General features: G+C 35.2%; 2 protein-coding genes and 1 long non-coding RNA gene across 5 annotated transcripts; 1 reads left to right on the forward strand and 2 right to left on the reverse strand.

The window, feature by feature from the left end:
* Positions 1-2,592: 2,592 nt before the first annotated feature.
* Positions 2,593-4,106, reverse strand: LOC109052615. Its single transcript, XM_019070024.2, has 4 exons — positions 3,563-4,106; positions 3,309-3,476; positions 3,120-3,215; positions 2,593-2,931 (listed from the first exon to the last, which is right to left on the reverse strand). Exons 1-4 carry the CDS (start codon positions 4,052-4,054, stop codon positions 2,623-2,625), a joined length of 1,065 nt encoding a protein of 354 aa, XP_018925569.2. The 5' UTR covers positions 4,055-4,106; the 3' UTR covers positions 2,593-2,622.
* An 11-nt stretch (positions 4,107-4,117) lies between these two features.
* On the reverse strand, positions 4,118-5,984 carry LOC122140388. The gene is made up of 3 exons (XR_006157036.1): positions 5,940-5,984; positions 4,627-5,012; positions 4,118-4,522 (listed from the first exon to the last, which is right to left on the reverse strand). It is a non-coding gene; the product is annotated as an uncharacterized LOC122140388 (long non-coding RNA).
* An 11,087-nt stretch (positions 5,985-17,071) lies between these two features.
* Positions 17,072-26,958, forward strand: LOC109062712. 3 transcript variants are annotated; one of them, XM_042743779.1, is made up of 8 exons: positions 17,073-17,931; positions 18,550-18,577; positions 19,962-20,038; positions 21,294-21,350; positions 22,450-23,430; positions 23,976-24,128; positions 24,660-24,752; positions 25,539-26,958. In XM_042743779.1, the coding sequence occupies exons 3-8, from the start codon at positions 20,006-20,008 to the stop codon at positions 25,851-25,853; spliced, it is 1,632 nt and encodes a 543-aa protein (XP_042599713.1). In that variant the 5' UTR covers positions 17,073-17,931; positions 18,550-18,577; positions 19,962-20,005; the 3' UTR covers positions 25,854-26,958. The 3 variants fall into 3 exon arrangements, with proteins under 3 accessions (XP_042599712.1, XP_042599713.1, XP_042599714.1); XM_042743778.1 differs by having other exon boundaries at positions 17,072-17,931; positions 18,550-20,038; XM_042743780.1 differs by having other exon boundaries at positions 17,073-18,577.
* The last annotated feature ends 247 nt before the right edge of the window (positions 26,959-27,205 follow it).

Consider the following 27,205-nt stretch of genomic DNA (forward strand, 5'->3'; position numbering starts at 1 on the left):
CATTGATAAGAACACTTGTAAAATTATCGATGGAATCTTAGTTAAATTTTTATGGAAGAATAAACCCCATTATTTGAAAAAGTCAGTGATACTAAATTCTCAACAAAAGGGCGGCTTAAACTTCATTGATTTTAGTTCACTAAATAACATAATTAAAATAAATTGGCTTAATCGATTCCTTAAAAATCCCACCTCTATTTGGAATATTTTCCCTCAGCTTGCCTTCTCGCAACTTGGTGGCGCAAAGTTTGCTTTAATGTGTAATTATGATATTTATAAACTCCCTGTCAAGCTATCTAACTTTCACCAACAAGTTTGGCGTGGACTCTCATTTACAAACATAACTTTTCTCCTCATCGTTGTTACATATGGAACAATAGGTATATTTTATTTAAGAATAAATCTTTGTTCTATAATAACTGGTTCAGTAATGGAATATATCATGTTAGACAGCTCTTTAATAATGAAGGTCTGCTTTTTAGGTATGCAGAGTTTCTTTCAGAATATAATATACCGGTAACTCCCAAAGAGTTTGCCACAGTTATGGATGCTATTCCTTCTGGGATACTCATGCTTTTCAAAAACAATACTCTTTCCTTGGGTTCGTTGTCTTATCCTGAACCTGTCAACACACCTATTGGTAAGATATGTTTCACTGAAAAAAAGGAAGAAATTATAAAGTAAGAGGTCTATTCCTTGAAAACATTATTTCTGCCCCTCCTGCAATCTCATATTGGAAGAGGCTTTTGATAATTTAAATTGGAAAAATATATGGTCCATGCAACATAGATTCTTCTCACAAAGAAAGTAAAATAAATATCTTTTAAATTAGTTTATAATATTTACCCAGTCAAAAATTTCCTTCAGAAAAAATTCAGATCTGATTTTGACACTAATTGCTCTTTCTGTCAGAATGACACTGAAACTCTTCACTTGTATTGGTCGTGCAGTTATACTCGGAAACTTTGGAAAGATGTTAGTTGGTTTATCTCAAGAAATATCTTGCAAAATGTCTCTATGAATCCCCAAATTGTTATTTTTGGATTTTTTGAAGCGGATTCTAATGTCTGCTTTATAATAAATCTAATTATTTTCCTGTGCAGATTTTATATTCATAAATGTAAATTCTCAAACTAAACCAATTCTTTTGGTATTTTTGCATGCGTTAAAACATTATTTAAATACAATCTCGTCATCTCTTAACCCAAAAGCAATCAGAACTTGTAAAATTTGCACAACCTACAAACTCTTTACTGTATTAAATGTTTAGATTTTCTTTCAAGTAATGCCCTCTCTCTTTATCCTTCTCTTTTTTGTTAATGTTACATTTTTAACACACTGTAATCCCGAATAAGTTGACAAAACTCAAAAAATTTGAGGTAATCAGTTACATCAAATTTTTTAAGTTATGAAAAGTCTTATTTTAAGTAAGCAGAAACATTTAGTTTTGAGTTTGTTGTACTCGTGCAAAAAAAATCTTCTCACTTAAAATATCCAATTTACCCAGCTCATACATTTTGATTGCAAATGACTTTTTTTTTATTAAGTAACACTTCCCTTTTGAGTTTCATAAATCAAATTAACCAAATTCTAAATCTGTAAACACTATACATGAATGAAAATGCATCTGTAATTAAGCAAACACACAATACCATTTTTGACATTTATTTTTAAACAAAAATGTCTAAAAGGTTATACCAACATGAATGTTTACAGTAAACATGCCTTCTATAAACATACAAATTTCTTAAAACCTTTAAAACAGTTTGGCAGTAACAGATTTACAATAAACACCATTTTAAAATGAATAAAGTATGCCCAGAATGCAAATACAATGAAAAAAAAAAAAAAAACACACCATACTGTCTTTCTACGGTGTTCTATTTGACAAATATATACAAATCAACATGACACCTGTAAAAAAAAAAAAAATAAATAAAAAAAATTCAGGAACAAGTACTGCACAAAACCCAGTGATTATGTCAAAAAAAAAAAAAAAAATATATATATATGTTCTGTAAAATATTTTTTAACAATTTAACATGACCAATTTTGTTTAAACAAGAGCCTCAAGAAAAATAATTTAAGTTGACAACATTAAATATCATAATAAATAAAAATACATTTACATTCTGGTAAGTGACTGCATAGTTTAAACTACACTTCGAGAGAAAAAAAAAATTGGTCTAGGACAGTTACAATCAAATGGTAATATATGAATTCGTTGTAAGTATAGATCACCCAAGACTAAACATTCTTCACTTGTTCCAAAGCTTTTTCAGTATTTTTTTTCTGCTGAGCACTATAAAAAAAAAAAAAAAAGCTGAAAACCTGTAACCACTGACTTTGAATATTTTTTTTCCTACTATGAAAGTCAGTGGTTACAGGTTTTCAGCTTTCCTCAAAATAATTTTTTCAACAGAAGCCAGAAATTCAAAACAGGCTTGGAGTAACTGACACGAGCAAGTAAATGAAAGAATTGGACGTTTTTAACTTTCCCTATAGATTCTAAAATGCACCCTTACCGATTAAAGGTACATACATGTTTTTTTAAGTTATGCCCCAATGCCAGCCTTCAGAGAAAAAAAAAATAAAATAAAATAAAAAAATAAATAAATTGCTCTACATCAACTCATTCTTCAGTGTTTGCACACTAGGAGACAGTTTTCCGTCATCCATGCCGAGTAAAACTTTTTGCACGAATTCAAAAGTTTTGGCAAGTCCTTTAGGATATTTTAAGTGAAGAGCATACATGAATCCAAACAAGACAAGAAAGGCCTCTGGAAGTTGGCTATGGGTGGTGACCACTTCATTCTCCAGGACAACTGAGACCCTCACTGGATCGTAATGGATTGGAGCAGCAGCATTTTCATGCACAACTGTAAGCAGGGCCACTGGAGCATCCTCAGTTAGTATCTCAGGATTATCAATCTAAAAAATATAATTCAGAGACATGTTATATTCATGTTACAACATTATCAATATGACTGAGCCAATATTACATGATTCATCAACTAGTGGTGACTACAAATATCTGTATCGTGAGTAAAGGTTGCCCCACAACCTTCATCTTTGCAATAGAACATGCGTAATTGTGAAAACAATGAATGAAGGCTTACCAGGGTGGTCCTAAAAAATCCCAAATCTTTATCACGCAGCAAAACTGGAAGACCTCTGATAACGGTAGTCCGTCGTGAATTTACATCATGCAGTTCCTGCAAAGATGAAAAACAACATCTAAATATCAGAAATAAATACAAATCTAATTATATTTTAAAGAATACTTTAACATATGACACCAACCATACCTGCTCATCGTGAACTTTCAAAAGATTAGCTAGGGTATCTGCTGTCTTGCCCGTCTTGGATGCTTTTTGTCTTAAAATTGTCATCAAACGAGGTAGGAGGCAGTCCAGTTGTGCATAGAATTTGTTGGGCAAATTCTCATTTGTAACACGTTGGTACTCTGCAAACAGCTAAATCAGACAAAAGACAAGTTTATGAAACAAACCCACATCAGAAGATATATAATAAACACTAGAAGCAATTTTTTTTTTCTTACCTCAGATGTTACACGCAGTGCAGGCCAGAGATTCAGAAACTCATTCACAGATGGGCTTCCTCTAACAATGTTCTGTCGTCGCAGAGCAAACGTTTTCTCCATGTTCTTGTGGATCAAACTAGTATTTTTTTCTGTCTTCTGGACTTCAACAGCAATTTCCTGTCTGACTGTTTCAAGAGATGCCTCATCCTCACCTTGAGGAAAGTTTGGCAAATAATTAACCTCAGAACGTCTTGGTTTCTTGATTTTGGAATGTGATGGTTCATTCTCAGGACAGCTTTGACTTCTTTTCCCAGCATTAACAGCTACCTCAAGACATCCAATTTTCCTCATTTTGTTCCTCAAGTTGCCCATTTTGAACTTCAAACTGATTTTCCACCCATTCCAACCAGTGTCAGAGCCGGGCTCTTTCAAACAAGGATGCTTTGTGACAAGGGCCTCTGCTACTTTTCCTATCTGTTTGTCATCTGGGTATGCCTTAAAATCATACATAGTTGAGCCAAGCTTCTCCAAAATGTCATGCTTTTGGTCTCTTGTCAACTTTAGACCCCCTTTCCGCTCTTCTCAAATTCATCATTTCCCTGTCTAAGCCTTAGTTCAACATCATAGGAAAACTGTGGAATTGGAAAATCACCACGAGGCCACATCTTAGCACGTTCAGGATTCGACACATCTGATAGAATTTCAGTAGATGAAGTGGAGCCATCTGATTCCATTGGCAGGATATGGACCACTGCCTTTTGAGGCAACTCATTTATATCATCCAAGGAAGTCAGCTGATTATTAAAATCAGGGTCCTCATATTGTAAACTGAACTCAAGGTCCAGCTGAAGTTGGTCTTTTAAAATTTGAATAAGTGCACTAACGGAGGCTGGTCGTGCACTAAGTTTCACTTTCCTTGCACGGTCTGCTTCAACAACACGCAGTATCATTGCACAAGACTCTGCGCTTGCTGATGTGCTAAGGGAGGAGTAGGAAAAATGACAAATATTGACTCACTCAAATTTGATTTATTTATTCTAACTGGATATGGAATAGTAGTACAAAATGCATATTTCACCCACCTTTTACATGCCTCCATTGTGTGTAACTGGTAAGAACCTTTTTGTAGTCAGCAATAACCGTCCTTCAATTCTGTATGCACACAAAGTCACGGTGTCATTTAGTTGAGAGTGCAAGTAGAAAGACTGACAATGCCCCAATACAGGAGGACACAGTTCATAGCAACGAAGGTGTTCTATATACCAACAGTCATAGTCAGTACAGAAGAAAGAAACCTTATTATTTACCAAGTAGATCTGCAAAATTTTTGCAAATTTTGGCAATCCTCCACTTTCTCCCACTGATACAAACATGCCATTGGCATACTCTGTACCATCAACTGTTACCTTCAAGGTCCTGAAAACTGAATCACTGTCTGTTTGCTTTTTGATGCACATCTGAGCAATGTCTGGTAGGGATGACACAGAAACGGAGTTAACAGCACTTGTTTTGAATTTTAGGTTTGAAAAAGGAGCCAGAACTTAGATGGTAAGCAATCATGTATTGGTGTCTGACTGCCATAGTCTTGAGAATGTTTTTTAGAGGCTAAATATCACGCTATTGCTTCGACCGTCGGACATGAAAAACAACCACAGACTTGGCAACATTGGTTGGCATTTACTACACAGAGCCGTAATTCACTGACAATCTACACAAAATCGATTTTAAAATCGGTGGCGATTCTTTGTCGATTTTGAAAGCGATTTTTGTGTTAGTTGTCGGTAGACTAAGGCTCTGTGCAGTAACTGCCGCTCCACCTGAACCAGTGTTGCCAAGTCTGCGGTCGTTTTTCATGTCCGCGGTTTGAAGCAATCCCAATACCAATAACGTGATATTTAGCCCCTAAAATGCGAATTCTACCAAGACAACCATGCCAAAAAACAAAACGTATATTTTAACCCCAGGAAACAATTTCTTTTTTTTATCAGGGAACCTCCTGGAGTCGCGATTAGTTTTGGACTAGTTTTGAAAAGCAACAGGGCAAGATTTGTTGTGAAAACCTGGCAACCCTGATCTGAACACACGTGCTGGAGATATACTTCTAATTAAAGGAGCGTTTTTACTGATGAGATGTGCATGAAAATCGCATTCGATTTTTTTGCACAGACCTACAAAGGTTAAAAGTTTATATTACTGCCCAACAAGCTACAGCGCAGGCTAAGGAGGAGCTTCCTCCCGCCAAGATTTGAACATTAATAAACGCATAGTCTGTAATGCAACACATCTAAACGTATTCTGCCTAACTCTACATTATTTTTAAATCTTTCTGTGAATATATGGATTAAAACATTTACTTAAGATTCAATGGATTTGTATATTTGGACTTTTTACTTACTGTAGTGTGAAGCGAGGCCGATCCGCCATCTTGGAATGAACGAACAAGATGAGCGCGGGCCAGACAATTTACGTGAACCTGGATGACGTCATACGCAAAATCAGAAGGCTGAAAGATTTTGAGTTAATAAAACTTTAAAGAGACATTTTGTTTAAATTAAATCAGCAAATGTTTTCATCTTACTTGAAAGGTTTAATTTGAACAAACTCATAAATAAGAAAAAAGTTCTAAATACTCATAAAAGTTAATTAATATAAATAAATTGAAATTATTTAAGTTAATACAACTCAGTTCAATTAATTACTTACAGCATTAGGGTTTACAGTGTACCTTTTTTTGTGCTATGATGTTGTTGAAATGTTCTCTGTCTCTATTCTTTATATTTTGTTATTTTAAAAATTATTGTTGTGTTCTAACTCTGTTTCATACTGTAAACGGAATGTTTAAAAAAAAAAAAACAATCCATAAATATAATTTATGGATGGTTGACTATCCATAAATATAATTTAAGATAGGAACAATTGTATTTTGACGAGTCATAATTATAATTCGACTAGTCACAATGACAATACAAGATGTATTGTAAGAAATCGGATTAGATATATCTTTAAATATGATTTGACTAGTCAAAACTCCATTTAAAGAGCACCTATCATGGAATTTTTAAATTTACCTTTCATGTAGTGTGTAACATAGATCTAAGTGAACAAAAACATCCTGCAAAGTTTGAAATATGACAGTGCACCGTATATAAAGTTATTGTCTTTCAAAAGTAAGAGTCGACTCTGAGTCATTTTTATGAATCGTTAGAAGACCGAAGCTTTTTCTCTGACTAGATGACGTCAATTTGTCAAGTTATTTGAATACGATACGCTCACTTATTGCGCTCCAAGACGCCAGTGAAAACTAGAAAACATTAGAAAAAACACAGAAAAATTCTGAAGTGCGAGTCAAAAGCAAACTTTTTTCATCTGCCCAAGGATGAGCATTTGAAGACTAAGTGGCTACAATTCATATATACAACTGTACCACAGAAGTATAGTCCGAGCCTTGTGCTTTGTTCACGCCATTTTGAAGACGATTGCTTTACCAACTTAAATGCAATCAAACTTGGATTCGCCAGCCGGCTGATATTGAAGGAAGGTTCAGTTCCAAGTGTATTTGCATCAGCTTCCTCCTCCGTATCACAACCTGTAAGTGTTATTAATAATTGTTGCTTTTGCTACGTTTTATGTAGTATGCTTAATAATTGTTTGGTTTGTTGTGTAAGCACCGTTTAGCTTCTAGGTCTTCAATGACAACTGTATTGAGATATGTGAATTGTGTGTCGTTGTGTTGTCTGATCAGTATTTTAAAGTTGCAAATTGTTTCTGTGTAGTTGTAGCCCCAGTTAAATAACTATTACTATGTTAATTTTTTTATATATGCTTTCTATCTTTTCAAAGTACATATAATGTGTTTCCAGGTAAAGCACAATATTACTGTCTTACTGAAGTAGTTCTAAAAATTTGCAGTGAACCTAAGAATATGTCAATTATTGTAGACTGACGTCGTTCTAATTACTTTGTTTAATAATAAAGAATGTAGTGTAGCACACAGACTTTATAATAATTGTGAAACTGCTGTTTATTGTGCTGCACTGGCAGTTACAGGGGTTAATGCGGGAGAGATGAGTGATTTCGGGCTGGTGCTCCTGTGAGCGTCTTTTGTCTGTCGTTCTTCAAACATTACAGTAGACATATTTTGGTTTACAAACTGTATTGTTTAATCAGTTAGTCACGTTAACACTCGGCTAACGTATCCACCGAGTGTTCACAATTTAGCAGCTAAACTTTAGCTATGGGCACGATTCGCTTGCATAAGTGTTTTTGTATTTTATGTCATTATAAGAACGGATTGATTATATTATTGTTTTATGTAAAGGTACTTTGACAATGGTAGCGCTGACTAACTGGCTCAAGGACTCATCTCTGTGCCAATCACAAGAGGTTTGGCCAGCTGACCAATCAGAGCAGAGTAGGCATGAGGAAGGGAGGGGCTTGCTCCGAACTTGCTTGGAACGAATCGTTTCCTAATCATTGGCAAATGACTCTAATATTAAATGTATATTCTGAGAAAATTACAATGTTTTCTGATCTTAGATGCATTTAAACCTGTTGTAGGGCACTCCAACACAATATTAGGACACTTTAAAATACCATATGACCTGCTCTTTAAGATATCTGTAATTACTTTACAGATATCTTCAATAGACGTGTCATACATCCGCAAATGTGATTAGAGATATCTCTAATTCAATTTCGGCTAGTCACAATTATAGTTTAAGATATCTGAATTGCAATTGCTCCTAGTCAAAACGCTCTTGTGTGACGGCAGAATAAATTTACTCAGCTCCTCCCCGCCTACTCTGCTAACTGCTAACAAGATAATACAAGTCTGCTTTTGTTGTCACAGAGACAAAAGCTACTGGATGAAGTGCTTCATGGATTATTAAAAAAATCTGGATGCAGCCTTGTGTGGTAAAAGGTCTCAAGTGTGCATGTATGTATAGCGCTGTGTTTTAATTGAATCATGTTGCAAAATAGACCAAATGCAGTGTAATGTTCAATAAAGACAGAAAATCACAAACTGCTCGTCTGAATTTATTTGTTATATATTTAGACAATGAAAAACAATGTTTTTTATTTATTTATTTTATTTTATTTTATTTATTTTTTTTTACTTAAAGAAGGTAGTTATTTGCAGATTTTATCTTACCATTCATTCTGACTTTTTTCTCAGAATTGCGAGATATAGACAATGCGAGATATAAAATTTTGTAACTTGCAAGATAAAAAGGTGCTATTTCTTTATTAATTAATTATTTCTTTATTTAGTGAGACGGGTAACTGCAGCCTGGAGCAATGGGTGTGCCGAAAGGTAGGGGCGTGCCAAAAGGTAGGGGCGTGCCAAAAGGTTTCTCATTGGTCAAAGGAGTTTTACTGTGTTGGCCAATCAGCGGTAAATATACATGTACGTAATTTCCTTTAGACAAGAGAAGGTGGCGGCGATAAGACGTGATGTAATTATTTATCATACTTTTATCTATGCGTAATATACCACAAATATGTATATTAAGATAGCTTGTTATAATACGATCATAATTTTCCTTTGCGTTATATCTTGCAGCTTTAGTAATTGGTTTATTGTTGTTGACAGACATACTGTATGTACAGTGAGACAAAACGATGACCGCATCTGCATCGAAGCTCTCAGAGTTGATAGTTTGTATCGGCGTCCTTTTTGTGCAATACAGTACAGAATACATCCTGTAAGTATAATAATTATTACCACTTCTGCTATTACAACTGTACTAAGATCAATGCACAATCTATGAAGACGATTAGACAAAATCAAAAAACTAATTCAGAGTTTGTTTCTACCTTTCTGCTAGGTATCCAACTAATGCAGAGTATATTCAAGTTGCCAACACACTGGTTGTGAAGAACCCTTTCCAGAGAAATATAAAAGGAAATGACTGTGTAAGTGACATTGTTTTTAATCCATTTGTTTATCTCTATCAACATTATCACACACAATATTGTAGTAACAATATATTGTAATCTTTATTTGCTGGAAAATGAAAATCAGTCAAATTTGTGTTTTTAGCACACCCTGACACATCCCTAAACCGTAAATTTAAAGCAGAACGTGCACCACTCGCAGGTTATTGTAGCATATGTAAGCACACTGCCATATGCATAATTTATTTTTGCACTTCAATGTAAGGAAGATACTGTACTACAGATATTTAAATCTTTTTTTTGTATCTACTCCACTTTTTCACTGCCTGACCATCATCTTAATGTTTATGAAGTTCAATGTTTTTATTATTTTTTATATCTAAAGTACCTTGTTCAATAAGTATTTAGATGTTTCGCATATCTGTCAGGGTCTAAGCATGATCTGTTTCTGTTGTTCTGATGAAGGAAACTTGTGTTGGGGAGGATTCAGTGTCTTTTGAGAACCATGTGAATGTGCTACAAAGTGAGTATCAGAAAACACCTCCAGACACCTGGACTGTCAAAGACCACACGGCAGGAACATTCTCCTGGAGACGCTGAGAAATCACGGAAGGAATGTCTGTGGAGGATGTACTCAAAAAACACCCATACTTAAGGACACCTGCCGGAGTGAGTATAGTAAAATAAATAATCAACTGTAAAATATCTTGTTTCAAATCTTTTCATGTAATATTTTATTATTCTGTACCCTGTTAAAAATTTAAAACAATGTAAGATTTAACAGTGTATACAAGAACATGAAATGCATCGTATATTGTGACTCTTATACATTAGCCTTCTAATTGTTTTTGCAGTTCTGCACTGTATGTAGCTACGCTGTCTGAGCCAAAGAGGATGGAACAGAATCTGATGAATTTGAAAAGTGTCTTCTTTTTTTTTAAATTATTATTATTTTTTATTAAATTTTATTTTTTATTTTGTGAAGGGGGACCCTGCTACACCCTTTCATACCATACAGCTGATGGATACTGACTGAAAAATGGCAATCATAGGAGGAGGGTTCAGTGTGATGACAGAAGCTGGAATAGACATGTGCCAGTGCACCAGCCTTGATGAAGCCTTCATAACAGCCTTCTGGATGTATTCTGCTTTAAACATTGCATATCAAACACACCTGAGAAAAACACTGACTTTCCTTCAGAGGCACATTGTCAACATTGTGGAAGATGGAGAGAAGCACTGCCAGTAACTTTCCTCTGAGTGATTAGTCTTTTGTATTAGATCCTCATGCCTAAACTGTACCATTACACAAAGTGCACTCGAAGGACATTCACTCTTTTGAAGTTAATCCAACATGTTGGAGTTGCACATGCACATGAACCAAATATTAGTATAATCTATGGTATAGATGAGTGCCAGTCAACTTTTTTGTGATTCAATTCTTTTAGAAAACATGCACAGGAATCATATGTACTTTTGGTAACAGAAATGACTGTCTCAGTGAAGAGTCTGCAGTACAATTATATTATAATATAATGGAGAAGGGTCTGGCTGCAGACTTGCACTTGCACTCTCAGACACTTTGCGCTTCTGCTAGTGACAACACTTGCAGTCTTTTTTATTTTGTATTTTGTTATTCTTATTGGTTACTTTTTGTTTGAATCTCTCAACATTTGTGTTTTCTCTTGTGTAGGTATCATTGACTGGAAGTCTGTCAGTCCAGATGCGAGGAAGACCTACAGAGTGAGTTTGAGTTCACCAGGTGTGATGGCTGTGGATGCATCTACAGAAACACCACTGGATACTGTAGCCATGGAAAGAAGTGGGTCTTCACAGCTTTCTATTCAGACAAAGAGTTTGCTGGATTCTGTTCTATGGACTGCTACTACAGAATGAATGAATGAATGAGTGGTTTATCTGTCTGTCTATCTATCTATCTATCTATCTATCTATATATTTTATTTTTTTTACTTGAATTGGCGACTGAAACTGGAAGCTAAATAAATGTTTTAGTGGATAAAGCTGTGTCTGTTTGCTTATGCAACTTAACATAAGGTTACTAAACTCTTCTGACTAATTTTTACATTTTATAATTTAGTGGTTTTGTCAACTATATATTTTTCTCTATCAGGCAAAACATTTTTCGAGGGTAACACTTTACAATTAGTTTCATTTGTTGACACTGATGTATTAACTAACATTAACTATTATTTATTAAACGTTGTAAGTTAATAAAAATACAGCTGTTCGTTGTTTATTCTTGTTAGTTCACTTCACAGTGCATTAACTAATGTTAACAAATACAACTTTTGACTTTGATTTAAGAACAGCTAGTGTGACTAACCGTGTTAAGAGACGTTTGTATTCTCGAAAAATAATTGTAATTTAAATCAAGACCTAAATTTGCGGTGGTGATGACGTCAGTAACCCGCACCATGCAAGTTTTGAAGGTACTTTCAAAAGTAATTTAAAATAATATTCTTAATATCATTAATGCCGTTTTTACCTTGGAAGAATTAAATTTGGTTTTATAGGATTATGTTGAATTTATGGTTTCCTTTTAATCTGCGATTAAGAGTATATGGCTCGCCACCTTTTTTTTTTTTTTTTTTTTTTTTTACAGCCATCTTTTGCATTACCTTTTGGCACGCCCCCTACCTTTCGTTTCACCAATGAGAAACCTTTTGGCACGCCCCACACCTTTCGGCACGCCCCCACCTTTTGGCACGCCCATTGCTCCAGGCTGCAGTTACCCCTACTTGTATTTAGTGGCAGAAACAAGCTTCCATAAACAGCCCACAAGGTGGGAGTATTGTATTGTATTATAGCAAGAGATCCATGATGATGATATTCTGCTGTGTTCAGTGACGAGCGCCAAAGTATTCTTTTAGGCAGCGGCTATTTGCACTAGGTGTAAATAGCATAATTTGTTAGCGATAGATGGATAGATTTACACTACGTGCAAATAGCAGTATTTTTTTTTAACGATGTTAAACATTTACAAAAACACTATAAACATTTAAAACACTATAGATTATATTTACACTATGTTAAAATAGCAAGATTTTCTGCTATTTATACTACTTATTTCAAATAGTGGCAATTATCTGCACATTTGTAGTGCATTATAAAACAGTACGCAATAATAACGTAGTGATTGTAAATTATCATTTTAATTAAAAATTTTAAATGGATGCCACCTTACTGGGACAAAAAAGCCCTCACTACACCTACCCTAACCCTACCCAATATTTATTTTCATCTTTTTAATTATTTCCTTGATTTTTATTGAAAATAAATGCCTTTACGATACGATATGAGATTTGAAAAAGGAGAAAAAAATGTTTGGCAAAAGGCGGATGCGAACTCGGGTCGATTGCATCAAAATGCACACACTTTAACCACTAATCCACTACAATTTACGCTGAGTTAGCGTCGTTTATCAATATTAACTATCCCAATCACGTGTTGGTGGGCGATAGTATAAGTAGTCTCTGAAACAACGCAGGCTTACACTTAGTGTAAATAGACACTGATTCTTTTAACATTATATCAAATGTTGCTACGGCTGACATGAGGCTTATGCATGTGTTCGTTTGTAAATAAAGCCTAACAAAATTTAATCCACAGCACACACGTCTCATCATTACGATATAAAACCAGATAAAAGCCTATTTAAGTCTCTCTGTATAGCCTACCACTTTTACACATGCTTCAGCTACATTTTTATTTCCATACTTTTGAATTACTTCTGTATAAAACAGTTTTAAATCACCCAAAGACGCAGGACCTTTATTATACAACTCTTAGACAAAATTGCGGATGACAACCGTTTCCAAGCCAGGATTGGTTAAATAAAATGTTTAAGGTGGGGCTCAACAAAGGTGTATTTGCATGCACATTGTAGATATCTACAAACATATTTTGACTAGTCAAATTGTTAATTTCCAGATATCTACATTGCAATTACGCCTAGTCACAAAGCTAAATGCAGATATCTCTAAATATAGTTCTTCCTAGTCAAAAATCTGATTGGGATATCCATAATTAAATTGCAGATATCTTTAAAGGGGTTTTAAAGTCATAATTCCAATTCAAGATATCTTTAAATATAATTTGCCTAGTTAAAATTCCAATTAAACATATCTACAACTGTAATTTGACTAGTCATAAATGAATTGCAGATATCTACAAATGTATTTTGAATATCTTTAAAAATTTGGAATTAAAGATATCTTTAATTGTATTTTGACTAGTCAAATCATATTTAAAGATATATTGAATTGGGATTACGACTAGTCAAAACTCATTTGAAGATATCTCTAATTGAATTGTCACTAGTCAAATTGTAATTTGAGATATCTCGAAATTATATTTATGGAGAGTCAAAACAAAGTTTTAAATGTTAAAATGGCTTGCCATACTACTCTTGCCTACTTGTTTGCACAACAAACACTACAGCCAAATTAAACACTAAAAGAAACTACAGCTTTCATCTGTAAAAGAGAAAAGCAATATACAAATATACCTTTTTAAATCTTAGGGACAGCGCTTTTGCAAGTTTCCTTATTGTGCGCTAATTCCATGCCATGGCCTGGATTGTAATCATGTCTGTTCTGGCTAAAAAAATGTAAAAAATAATCATAAATAATTAATAGCTCTCCTTGATGTTGCATAATTTTTCACTTTATCTTTTTTTTAAAGGCTGATATGAAGATGGTCTTGGGGTTGCATTAACAACTATGTGGATGACACAGGATCATGCAAAAGTCGAATACTAAGGCTGTTCAAATATATATAAAATTTTAGACTGCACCAAGACAACAATATAACTTGCTTTAACGTGCTTAGCATTAATGTAGTCTACAAACTTTACAAACAAAGATTTTTTTCACAGTTGCAAATTTGTTCAGGTGCCCCAAGAGGCAAAAGGCAATCTGGACACAAATTTATAGGTAAGAAAACTCAATCTTTATCATAAATAACATTGCTGCATTATTATTGGACTACATGGAAATTCACATGACAGATTCCAAGGTTGTATAATTCTAATAATGCTGATTACATACATTTTTCCTCAAATTGGAACTGGCCTTCAATATCCACTTTAATCAAAGTTGTTGGGTATATGGGCCAAAAGAAACCTTCTACATCTGTCTCTCGGTTGTGAAGTTTCCTTTCATGGGCCAAAATATCACATTCTGCACAGTACAGCTGTTTAGGAATGCAGTCTTTACAGCAGATAACAGACTGCTTCATTCGACAGTGCTGGCACTGCCTGATCTCCGTATACTCAGCTGTTAATAAACACTCCACCATCTCTGGCCTCAAAGCTGCCCACTTCTTTTTAGTCTGGGCCATGTGAATTTACCATGTGTTTGAGGAAGTCAGATTTGAACACTGAATGTCTTCAGTATCAGCTAACAGATCTTCTACCTCTTGATGAAGAGTTTCTGTATTAGAAAAAACTAAATGTAAATTATAGTGTTCATGGCAGTCAGTTACACTGATCATTACAAAGCAGTAATTATATTCTCCCTTTAATTATACTAACTCTTTAAGACACATATACACACCTATGTCTTCAACTGCTGGACAACTGCTGGGGGGACAACAACAACAACAATATATATATATATATATATATATATATATATATATATATATATATATATATATATATATATATATACACGTGTGCATATATATATATATACATATAATTGCTAAAATTATTTTAAGCAAGAACTTCTAACACAATGAAAAGTCTCTTTCTGCATTGCAAATTAGATTTCAGTTCATAAGAAAGAAACATCTCTCATGTGGGCAAGATTTAGTCTTAACATTGCAAAACCAACTTTCTCCCACTTAGATAAGAACTTTAAGGCAAATGTGGGCTTGCTGTCTCTTCATTTGCTCAGAAGCACCAACAAAGCATTATTGCTCATTGAAGCACTAAACAAAGCAGGCTTTGCATTTAAGCTCTAACATGACTTGCTGTGCACAGAACTTGTAACACACTGAAAAGTCTCTTTCTGCATTGTAAATTAGATTTCAATTCATAAGTAAGAAACATCTTACATGTGGGCAAGATTTGCCCTTAACATTGCATAGACCAACATTCTCTCACTGAGAAAGGAACTTTGCAGCATATCTGGGTTAATTTCTATTCATTCGCTCAGAAGCACTTAACACAGCATTAGTGCTCATAGAAGCCCTAAACTAAGCAGGCTTTGCATTTAAGCTCTATCATGACTTGCTGTGCATAATTGTCAGTGTAACACACTGAAAAGTTTCTTTCTTCATTGCAAATAAGATTTCAGTTCATAAGTAAGAAAAATCTTTCATGTGGGCAAGGTTTGCTCTAAACATTGCACACAGGAACTTTCTTTCAATAAGAAAGGAGCTTTGCAGCATATCTGGAATTGTTTTCTATTCATTTGCTCAGAAGCACTACAGCATTAGTACTCAGAGAAGCCCCAAACTAAGCCAGCTTTGCATTGAAGCTCTAACGTAACTTTCTGACCATAGAACTTGTAACACACTGAAAAGTCTCTTTCTGCATTGCAAATTAGATTTCAGTTCATAAGAAAGAAACATCTCTCACGTGGGCAAGATTTAGTCTTATTGCAAAACCGACTTTCACTAAGAAAGGAGCTTTGCAGCAAATGTGGGCTTGCTGTCTCTTCATTTGCTCAGAAGCACTAACAAAGCATTATTGCTCACTGTAGCATTAAACTAAGCAGGCTGTGCATTTAAGCTCTAACATGACCTGTGCATAGAACTTGTAACACACAGAACAGTCTCTTTCTGCATTGCAAAAAAAGATTTCAGTTCATAAGAAAGAAACATATCTCATGTGGGCAAGATTTAGTCTTAACTTTGCTAAACCAACCTTCTCTCACTGAGAAAGGAGCTTTGCAGCAAATGTGGGCTTGCTCTCTCTTCATTTGTTCAGAAGCACTAACACAGCATTTTGAGGTCACTGAAGCCCTAAACTAAGCAGGGTGTGCATTAAGCTCTAATATGACTTGCTGTGCATAGAACTTCTGGCACAATGAAAAGTCTCTTTCTGTATTGCAAATAAGATTTCATTTCATAGGTAAGAAAAAATCTTTCATGTGGGCAATTTTTGTACTTAACATTGCACACACTAACTTTCTTTCACTAAGAAAGGAGCTTTGCAGCATATCTGGAATTGTCTTCTATTCATTTGCTCAGAAACACTAATACAGCATTAGTACTCAGAGAAGCCCCAAACTAAGCCTGAAATGAAATCTTGCCTGAGTCTTTCTGCATAGCAAATAACATTTCATTTCATGTTTTAGAAATATCTTTGAAGTGGGCAAGCTTTAGTCTTAACATTGCATTAAACAACTTTCTCTTATAGAGAAAGAAGGATTTCAGCATATGTGGGCTTGCATTCTCTTTATTTGCTTAGTTAAACTACACTGTAAACCCTAATGTTGTCTTTACTTAAACAATCAAGTACTGTTGACTAAACATTACTTAAAATTTTACATTTTGGCCCTGTTACTTAAAAATATGAGTTGATTTAACTTATTTACTTTCAAAATGCATAAACTTAAGATTTCAAGTGATGTGAGCTCAAAATCATGATTAATCCTTTGAAAAAAAATAGGTCATTTTCACAAATGTAGTCTTCTTGACTGTACAATTATAATACCATGTGCAACTTTTGTGCAAGGTCTTTTCTCTCTTTTTTTTTTTAATCATAAAACAAATGGCTTTAATTACAATTATTGACCATAATGGGAATAAATATACTTATTTTTATTTGTGGAAAAAAACTTTTCAAAGTGGATTAACTTTAATACATATTACAAGTGTTTTTGTGACAATGGGTTGCACAGTTTTCACTAAAGCCTTTTGTATGCACGTACATTTCTGTAACGTTAATATACACATTAACACGCATACACGCCGGGCACATGATAAAATGCGTGAAAGAGTTCCTCACAGCCTCCTCCCACGTTTCATCAAAAATCATCCTAATCGCCTCATTCTGTTATCGATATGGTTTTGTTCGTTTCTTTTTATTTCATGCGATCAGAAACGTGCCGAGCTCCGTTTCTATGTTCAAATCTTTCCCACTTTGCTCCGAAAGCGGCTGTCATTTGCAGATGGACAGCGTGAAATTACTTTAATACAGCCGTATATTTCCGACAAGCGCATGATGTGTACAAGCGGGACAATTTCAATGATTTTGATAGCGTAAACGGTTGAAGAAAATACACTGTTTGTATGTGTGTGCGACCCATAGACTGTTTTCTGTTTCATAGGTTTGCTTAATCTGTTCTTGCTCTAATGTGATTGGCCATGCAAGGAGTCCTGCCTAGCAACAAGAGAATTAATGCACTGATTGGTGGATTACAAAATTGGTCCTGACCTTTTGGCCTGGTCTGTTCAGTTGCTGGCTGCTGACACCAAATTTCAAGACGGAAGTTTTTCATCGTGTGCTATGTTCGGTGAGTAAAATTATGTAGATATAAAGTTATTTTTTGTGATTTGTAAGAATGAAATATCTATTTAAATCCTTGTGGTACGTTTCTGTAATAAAAGACAACGCAGCCATAATTACAATATTTCCCGGTAAAATATTGCCAGCGTAGCCATCAAGTACGTTAACGATATGGATTTGTGATGGTATGATAACTGAGATATCAAATGATTCTTTGTTTTTATTTGTAATACTGAAAAATCTTAGTTAATACACTTTATTATAGTTTAAATTTGTTTTTCTGTGGGAAACGACATGGCAACCACTTTTGAGATAAGTTAACGTTATGTTTTTCCCCCGCTCAAACTTTGCCAACCTCGCCATTAATTAACGATATTTTCTAAATGATTTTGTGATGGTATTATTTTTGAAACGACAACTTATTTCTAATTTTACCAGTGAGGTATACATATTTGATGAAGTCGCCTAATCGTTTTCCTGTGAGAGAAAGAACATGGCAGCTATTACTTAACGTTAGACCATGTGGGTTATTTTTTCCCGGGCAAACTTTGTCAGTGTCGCCATTAATTGACAATATTTTTTCACTGACTTCGTTAAACTGAATATTTTCAACTTTCTGTTACAGGTGACATGAGATAAGGAGATGTGGAAATGTAAGTATTGCATTTTTGACTCTGCAAAAAGAGGGGAACTTCTCAAACATTATCGTTTGAAACATGGATGGTCATGCAAAAACTGTACCCTTTCCATGCCTACACAATGACTGTCTTTGTACGTTCAACTCCATTAGTAGTTTAAAAGTTCATCTGGCAAAAATTCATACAAAAAGACAATTGGGACACGATCAGGAAATAGCACCACTTACATTTACTTGTCAGCATTGTGAATTTTCTGAGCCCGTCCAAGAAGCAGATTTTCTAAAGCACTTGCGTAGTAGACATTTGAGTAAAAATCAAAAGATACAGTGTCCCTACAAACATTGCAAGTTTCAAAGCAGTGTTTATGCGACCTTTAATGCTCATATATGTAAGAAACATAGTGAACATAACTGGAGAATGCTAAAACCAGAAATAGTTTCTGGCCAAAGTGACAAGAATGAGAGTGAAGGACAAGAACATATTTATTTTGATGAGATTGAAACAGAGGATACTGAAGGTGACTCGGCTGATTCTGTTGATGTAACTCATTCTGATTTAGCAAATCAGTTGGAACACAATTTGGCTGGCCTTTTTTTAAAGATGCAAAGCCTTCTTCATATTCCGGCAAGTTCTATTCAAGAAATCGTTCAGCAGTTGAATCAGATACATGCATTGTCTCTGCCACTGTTGAACAAAACTATTTCAAGTGTCCTGAAGAGGTGTCTTCCAGATGTTGATGAGTCCCTTATTGCAGAGGTGGTAAATGCTGTTTCAGAAAGCAATGTTTTTTCCAAATGCTGTGACTCTGGTGGATGCTTGTCAACAATTAAAAGAAGAAACTCCTATGTTTTAGCTGAGTTTCCTTTGGTTATGCCAGTAGAATACATGATTGATAGGGAAACAAAACCTGTTGTATATGTACCAATCCTACCTATGCTACAGAAAATGTTAAACAAGCCAGACATTTTGGACAAAGCACTTTCAGTGCCAGAATCTGAACCCATTATGTACAGTGCTTACAATGATGGTCACTACTTCAAAGACAATAGCCTTCTCAACAGTGAAGAATTTCGAATAGCTCTAGGATTCTATGTCGATGACTTTGAGGTAGCCAATCCGTTAGGGACATCCAGAGGTAAACACAAAATTTGTGCAGTTTACTGGGTGTTGGCGAACATACCTGTAAAACATAGGTCAATGTTACGATCCATCCAACTTGGTCTTCTCTGTAATGCTGGTACAGTAAAGGAGTATGGCTATGAAAAAGTCATGCAACCACTTGTTAAGGACCTTGTTAATTTGGAGCAGACTGGTTTATTCATTGATCAGTTGGGAGCAACTGTGAAAGGGACTGTCCTATATGTTTCAGCTGATAACCTTGGTGCTCATTCTATGGCAGGATTCCTTGAGGGTTTTACTGCGGAGAGATTCTGCCGTTTTTGCATGGGAACAAGAACTGAGGTTCAGCACACAGAGGTAGGTTCCAGCAACTTTGAAACTCGCACTAAAGACACTCATGACAGGCATGTTAAGGAGGTAAAGCAGGATCCTTCTTTGAGTAAGCTGTATGGAGTGAGAGGAAGCTGTCCACTTACTGATGCTTTGCAACATTTTCATGCTGTCACTGGCTACCCACCAGATATTTTACATGACCTACTAGAGGGAATTGTGCCAGCTGAACTCTGTCTCTGCCTTTCAGAGATGATTGAAAAGAAATACATCTCTCTCGAGTCAGTGAACCATGCAATTAAGAACTTTGCTTACAGTTTCTCTGATAAAACTAACAGACCTCAGCAAATTCCAAAGGCTTTTGCCACCAAAGGAACAATTGGTGGCAATGGGCACGAAAATTGGACCTTGCTTAGACTTCTTCCTCTTTTAATTGGAGATGATGTCCCAGAAGGAGATAATTCATGGGAAATTTTGATGCTTCTTAAAGATATAGTTGAATTGGCTGTGGCATCAAAACATACAGAAGAGTCCATTGATTTCTTGAAGTGCAAAATTACAGAACACAGAGAACTGCTGCAATCAACATTCCCTGGTTTTAGATTGAAACCAAAGCATCATTTCATTGAGCACTACCCCCGGCTGATTAAAGCCTTTGGCCCACTGTCTGATGTTTGGACAATGCGTTTTGAGGGAAAGCACAAATTTTTCAAAAAAGTAATTCGGGAATCTCAAAACTTCAAAAATGTAGCCCTCACACTGGCTGTCCAACATCAGAGAATGATGGCATACTATCTGGATTCTAGCTCATTTTTTAGACCGTCAATTGAAATGGACAAAGTCAAAACCGCACTGGTTACGTCATTTCCTGATCACATTCAGCAGGCGTTCCATCAAATTACACCACAGCTAAAGACAGTGCTGATTGCTTCCTCTGTGACAGCTTGTGGAATTGAATACTGTGCAGATATGGTCATCTCTGCTGGGTCATGCTCTGGTCTCCCAGAATTCAAGATGATATCACAGATTGTAGCAGTGAACTCTGAGATTCTGTTTCTCTGTAAACAAATGTCAGCTTGGTACATTGAGCATATTCGGTCATTCGAACTTTGCAACAGCCATGTTACTTCCCTCTGTGTGATTCAGATGTCAGAGCTCAATGAGGTTTTCCCTCTATCATGCTACACTGTAAAAGACAGGATGGTGGTGACACCTAAACGTTATATCTTATGCTAAGTGAATGATCCAATGTTTTTCCTTTTCTCTCTTTTTTTTTCTCTAGTCTTTTGGTTGCAGTGAAGTTCTTAAAGTCCTGAGTGTTATCATCAAACTTCATATGGTATTTATGGACATTTCAACTTAAAGGGTTAGTTCATCCAGTAATGAAAATTCTGTCATTACAGGGTTAGTACACCCAAAAATTTAATTTCAGTCATTAATTTCTCACCCTCATGTCATTTAAAACCTGTAAGTCCTTTGTTCATCTTCTGAACACAAATTAAGATGTTTTTGATGAAATCTGAGGTGATTTTCCCATCTCCATAGACAGCAATGAAACTGACACTTTCAAGTCCCAGAAAGGTATGAAAGACATCATTAAAATAGTCCATGTGTCTACAGTGGTTAAACCTTAATTCTATGAAGCTATGAGTATTTTTATGTGCATTTTTTTTATAAATTAAAAATAAAGTCGTTATTTTATTATTATTATTTTTTCCCACCTAAAAGTATTCTCGTCGCCTCATAAAATTAAGATAAAACCACTGTAGTCACGTGGACTACTTTAACAATGTCTTTCCTACCTTTCTGGGACTTGAAAGTGTCCGCTGCGTTGGAGCAGGGAAATCATCTCTAATTTCATCAAAAATATCTTGATTTGTGTTCTGAAGATGAACGAAGGACTTACCGGTTTGTAACTACAAAAGGTTGAGTAATTAATAAGACTGAAATTTAATTTTTGGGTGACATAACCTTTTAATTACCCACCCTCATGTCGTTCCAAGCTCGAAGACTTTTCGTTCATCCTCAGAATACAAATGTAGATTTTTTTTTTAATGAAATCTGACAGCTTTCTGTCTCTGCATTGACAGCTACGCAAGTGACATTTTCAAGTCCCAGAAAGGTAGGAAAGAAATCCATGTGACTCCAGTGGTTTAAGCTCAATTTATGAAGGGACTTGGGTGCTTTGTTTGCCCAAAATAAAAAAAAACAATTTACCACTTTACACATTATCCAAAAAAGGTTTACTTATATTATCTTCATTTGTATTTGATACATGAAGGAAAGTCTTCCAGGTTTGGAACAACATGAGGGACAGTAAATAATGACAGAATTTACATTGTTGGGTGAACTAACACTTAAATAACACATTTGACACAATTTTGGAGTTTTGCTTGGTGTGTTTCAGTCAATAGTAATTACTATGTTTTAATTGTTAGATGTCTTCTCAAGAGAAAACTCTCCTAAGAGTTATTCTGACAGAAGGGGACATAAGGAAGGTCTCCCTGGCCAAGAAGCCGGATTCAGTTGACAACTTGGTTGTTGCTTTAAAAGAGAGTTTGGGGCTTAATTACAACTTTTCGCTTCAGTATGAAGATCAGGACTTTGGGAATGCACTTTGCAACCTAACAGACATATCAGAGCTTCAGGATAGAGCTACACTGAAAATCATTCCTATAATTGAACTAGAAGCATTGAATCAAGAGGAAGTACTGGATGACTCTGCAAGCACAGCCGACACAGAGATACTTTCTACCTCATCACAGGAAAGGAAAACACAGTGGCCAAAAGAATTTGAGATCCCTTTCTTCACAGTTGATGTTGAATACCGCCTGCGACAGGGGAACCTGGCCTACCTCAAGGACAGCACGTACCTCAAACTGACCAAAGAACTAAAGCATGACATCCTGGAAAAGCTGGCTGAAACCATGTTCAGCTTCAAAGCCTATCCAACAAATGATGACTATGCACAGGTTGCTGCTGCTCTGGTAAATAAGCATCCATGTCTTCTGGAAAGTGGTTCATCTACTGGCTGGGGGGGGTGGAAGAATAGTCTTAAATTCAAAATGGGGAATTTTAGATCCAAGATGAGAAACTTGGGATACCCTGATGTAACCATTAATGGAGGAAGGAGAGGCATGAACAACCCTGAAGGAATCCCGTCAAGAAAACGCATAAAGAAGCCAAAGAAATGTGAAATCAACTTTCTGCCAAACTTTCCAGAAGGACATAATAATGACAGCCTTGAATTGGTTCGTAAAGAAATTCAATATGAAATGAAGATGAGAACACCCAGTCCATCCCTTCTGGCACAACAGATGGACTTGACTTTTGCGCTTAGACGTAAAGAGATTGTTGAGTCCGCACCTGCAATCAGTGATGTGCTTGAACGCTGGCCTGCCCTCTTTCGTGAGCCTCAGGTAGGTCGTCTTTCTGTTTTCAATTTAATAAAAGGACTGTTCAGCTAAACAATTTTCTAATGTAGTCACCCTTATGTAATGTCAGGTTGGCATGATGGAGTACTTTTGCGGAACACATTTAAAGAATAAAGAAAAAAATAAAATATTTTGAAATATAGAAATTCATATGAGATCAGTGAATTATTGTTTCAGGTTTCCTTAAAGGGGTAGACCACCAAAAAATGAAAAACTAAACAGTTGCTGGTACTCCCTGACTTGTGCTACTGAAGATACTAAAGAAGTAAATGGGAACAAGCAACTATTTGGTTACCATCATAATTGAAAATATTATCTTTGTGTTCAGCAAAAGATATAAAATCATGCAGTTTTACAACAATTTGACCATTATTAAATTACAATTTTAATTTTTTAGTGGTCTATTCTTTAACATTAGAAAGCAACACTATTTTTAGCCTCTTCATTGTTTCCTAATTATTTCTTAGCCTGAAAAGCATTTCTGTGTGAAAGCTTATGTGATTATGGGACCTGGCCTTGTCTCCCCCCAGGTTTGCATGGAGTTCAATAGAATTACGGGCAAAAATCTAAAGCAGGAATTCTACGAAAACCTGGACAGACACAGTTCACGGTTCATGGACCTTTTTAAAACCAGAAGGGGGACTCCTGGTCAGCACTTGTTGAACTTTTTACAGCAAATAAAAGTAAGTAATTATTTGTTTTATTTAACATAACTTAAAGGTATAGTTCACCCAAAAATTGAAATTCTGTAACCATTTTACTCACCCACAAGTTGTCTAAGTTGTATACATTTCTTTATTCTACTGAACACAAAGGAAGATATTTTAAAGGAATGTTTGTAACCAAATAATTTTGGGGCACCATTGACTTCCTTAGTATTTCTTTTTAGTATGTACATGTCAATGTTGTCCCAAAACTGCTTGGCTATACACATTCTTCAAAATATCTTCCTTTGTGTTCAGCTGAGCAAAGAAATTTATACAGGTTTGGAACAACTTTAGGGTGAGTAAATGATGACAGAATTGTCATTTGTGGGTTCATTTGTCATTTCATTTGGTCAACATGTAATTTACTGAATTTATATTTTCATATCAGTAATCTGTTATGTATGATAGATAATCTTAATTTAAATAATATATTCTAATAACACTGCTTAAAATAGATTTATAGTGAGTTTTTCTGGCATTAATAGAATTTCATGTTTTTCTCTAAAGTCAGACCAGCCAACTGAGGTCCGAACCCTTGTTCTTCGAGGACTGCCTATCATGCTCGGAGATGAAGACTCTTGTTTCTTCAAGTCATCTTTAGTAAGTGCATCTGTTCTTAAAAGGGATAGTTCACCCAAAAATTATTACCCCATGGTTTACTGACCCTCAAGCCATCCAATCAGAGTTATAATAAAATGTATCCTGGCTCTTCCAAGCCTTATAATGGGGGTGAATTGGGGATGAGATTTTGAAGCTCAAAGTCCATCCATCCATCATAAAACTGCTCCATATGGCTCCAGGGGAATAATTCAGGCAATGTGAAGTGAATCAATGTGTTTGTAAAAATATCCATATTTAAAACTTTATAAAGTCTAGCTTCCGGCGGACTGCCTTCAATATTCAACTTACGAAGTGTAATGCCTCTCACAGTTCAAAAACGTTAAGGTACATCCTACATTATAAGTCACATTACTTGCGCTTTTTCACTTGCTCCAAAAGCTGGATATTTTACTTTAAAAAGTTTTAAATATGAATATTTTTCTTGCCAAAACCCATTGAGTAACTTCAGAAGGTCTTTAACAAACTCATCTATATATTGAAAGGCCTGAGTGTGAGTACATTTTCATTTTTGGGTGAAGCATTCTTTTAATATACAAATGTAGCCAACGTTTTCTACTGTCCAAGTTTTCAAAATTATAATGCATACTTTAAAAAGTGTATACCAAATTCTTTGCAGGAAGCATCTACATTAACATAAATTCAAATGTATACATGTCAGTATAATGGTGGATTAGGGTTAGTGATTTGTTTCTGATAAGCCTGCACTGATGACAAACCTTTGGTTCCTAATCACAATACTATATTTATACCTGTTTTTTTCACTAGGTGTCTGATCATCGCAACACTATCCTTGATGTGCCAGTGGGGATCTTATTCGAGGACACTGATCTTCAGCCCCCAAACTCCTTGCATTTGACTTCTTCAATTGGAATAATTCTTGAAGGCCAAGTGGTGATGGACAAAATGCAGGACCTCCCACAGGCAATCTGTCTTCTCTTCGGTCTGATTTACGCACTAGACCTGAATTACCCAAAATCACTCGCCAACACATTTGATTTCATCCAGCGTGTACTAATGTCGATGGGACAGAATGCTCTCAAGCCTAGAGTGCAGTCTCTGGCAAACCAGCTCTTTGCTTAAGAAACGTCACTGTGATACTTAAACACCATCCTTTGTATTGGGTTTTTCCCCCTCGAGCTACTCCATTATCCATTTATGAAGAAAAAAGTGTTTCAATTGTTTAATGCACAGAGTTCTTCAATTGATGTGCAGTTGTTAATTCGAGATTTTGTTGCCATTGTTACACCTCTGTAATGTGGTTGTGACCCGGTAATATTTCCATTACAGTAAAGTTTGTACTGTAATATTGTGACATTTGGACCAAAGACACTGAACATGTTCAGTATGTTTTATTTTAGTTTGCTGTGTTTGCACAAAGCTTAAATGGTGAAATGCAGTAAGAATGTAGTTCTTATGTTTAGCCTACATGTTCAGTACATTTAACAATTGTGAGGTATAAAGAGTAATTATGAAGTGCACAGAGTTGTAAAAATAATGGAAGTGCACTAGTTAATGGACACTTTACAGTGTTGTTGTGAACCTGTAATATTTCCACTACAGTATAGTTTGTACTGTAAAACTGAAATTCTGGTTAAAGACACTATCTGTTAAGTATGTTTTATTTTAGTTTGCTATGTTTGCACAAAGCTTAAACAGTCAAATGTAATAGTTATGTTTACATTAACATAATTGTGATACTTGAGTGAAATATATATGTGCAATGTATGTTGTACAATTGATGTACTGCACTAGTTAATTTTGTTACCACCTTTACAGTGTGGCTGTGACCCATTTCCATTACAGTATAGTGTTTACTGTATTTTCATTAATATTGTGACATTGTCAATAAAAAGTCAAAGATTAAATATGCTGTTCACTGTTTTATTTCAATTTAGTGTGCACAAAGCTTGCAGTCAAAAATAATTCAGTTTAAGTTACATTTCCATGTTGAGTTAACTTAAATATATAAGTACACTTGAAATTAATACCAAGTTAAGTGAACATAATTGTTTAAGTACATTAAATAAGTGCCAAGTTTGGTGAACTGAACAATTTAAGTATAGTCTACAAAACCGCCAAGTTAAATAAACTAAAATATGCAAGTTTTGGGAGGCTCCATTACTCAATTAAATTGAGGCAACGAGTTTACTCAATCAAATTAGTTCAGTCAACTTATTAGGGTTTTCAGTGTTGTAAAAAGCTATAGAATAAGAGCAGAAAAAAAATCAGGAAGATAAAAATATAAAATACAAAATAAACATGAACATTAATGGCCTCTCACATTGAGGGCTGCAGCAATGATTATGATGACAAAGACTGCTGATAATAATTGTGATGATGATTACAGTGTTTTTATGTTTATGATGGTGGTCATAGTGGTGGTGATGATGATACTGATGGTGACAATGATGAACAGTGGTAGTGACCATGAC

Source organism: Cyprinus carpio, chromosome B18 (assembly GCF_018340385.1).
Source record: "Cyprinus carpio isolate SPL01 chromosome B18, ASM1834038v1, whole genome shotgun sequence".
Lineage (NCBI taxonomy): Eukaryota > Metazoa > Chordata > Actinopteri > Cypriniformes > Cyprinidae > Cyprinus > Cyprinus carpio.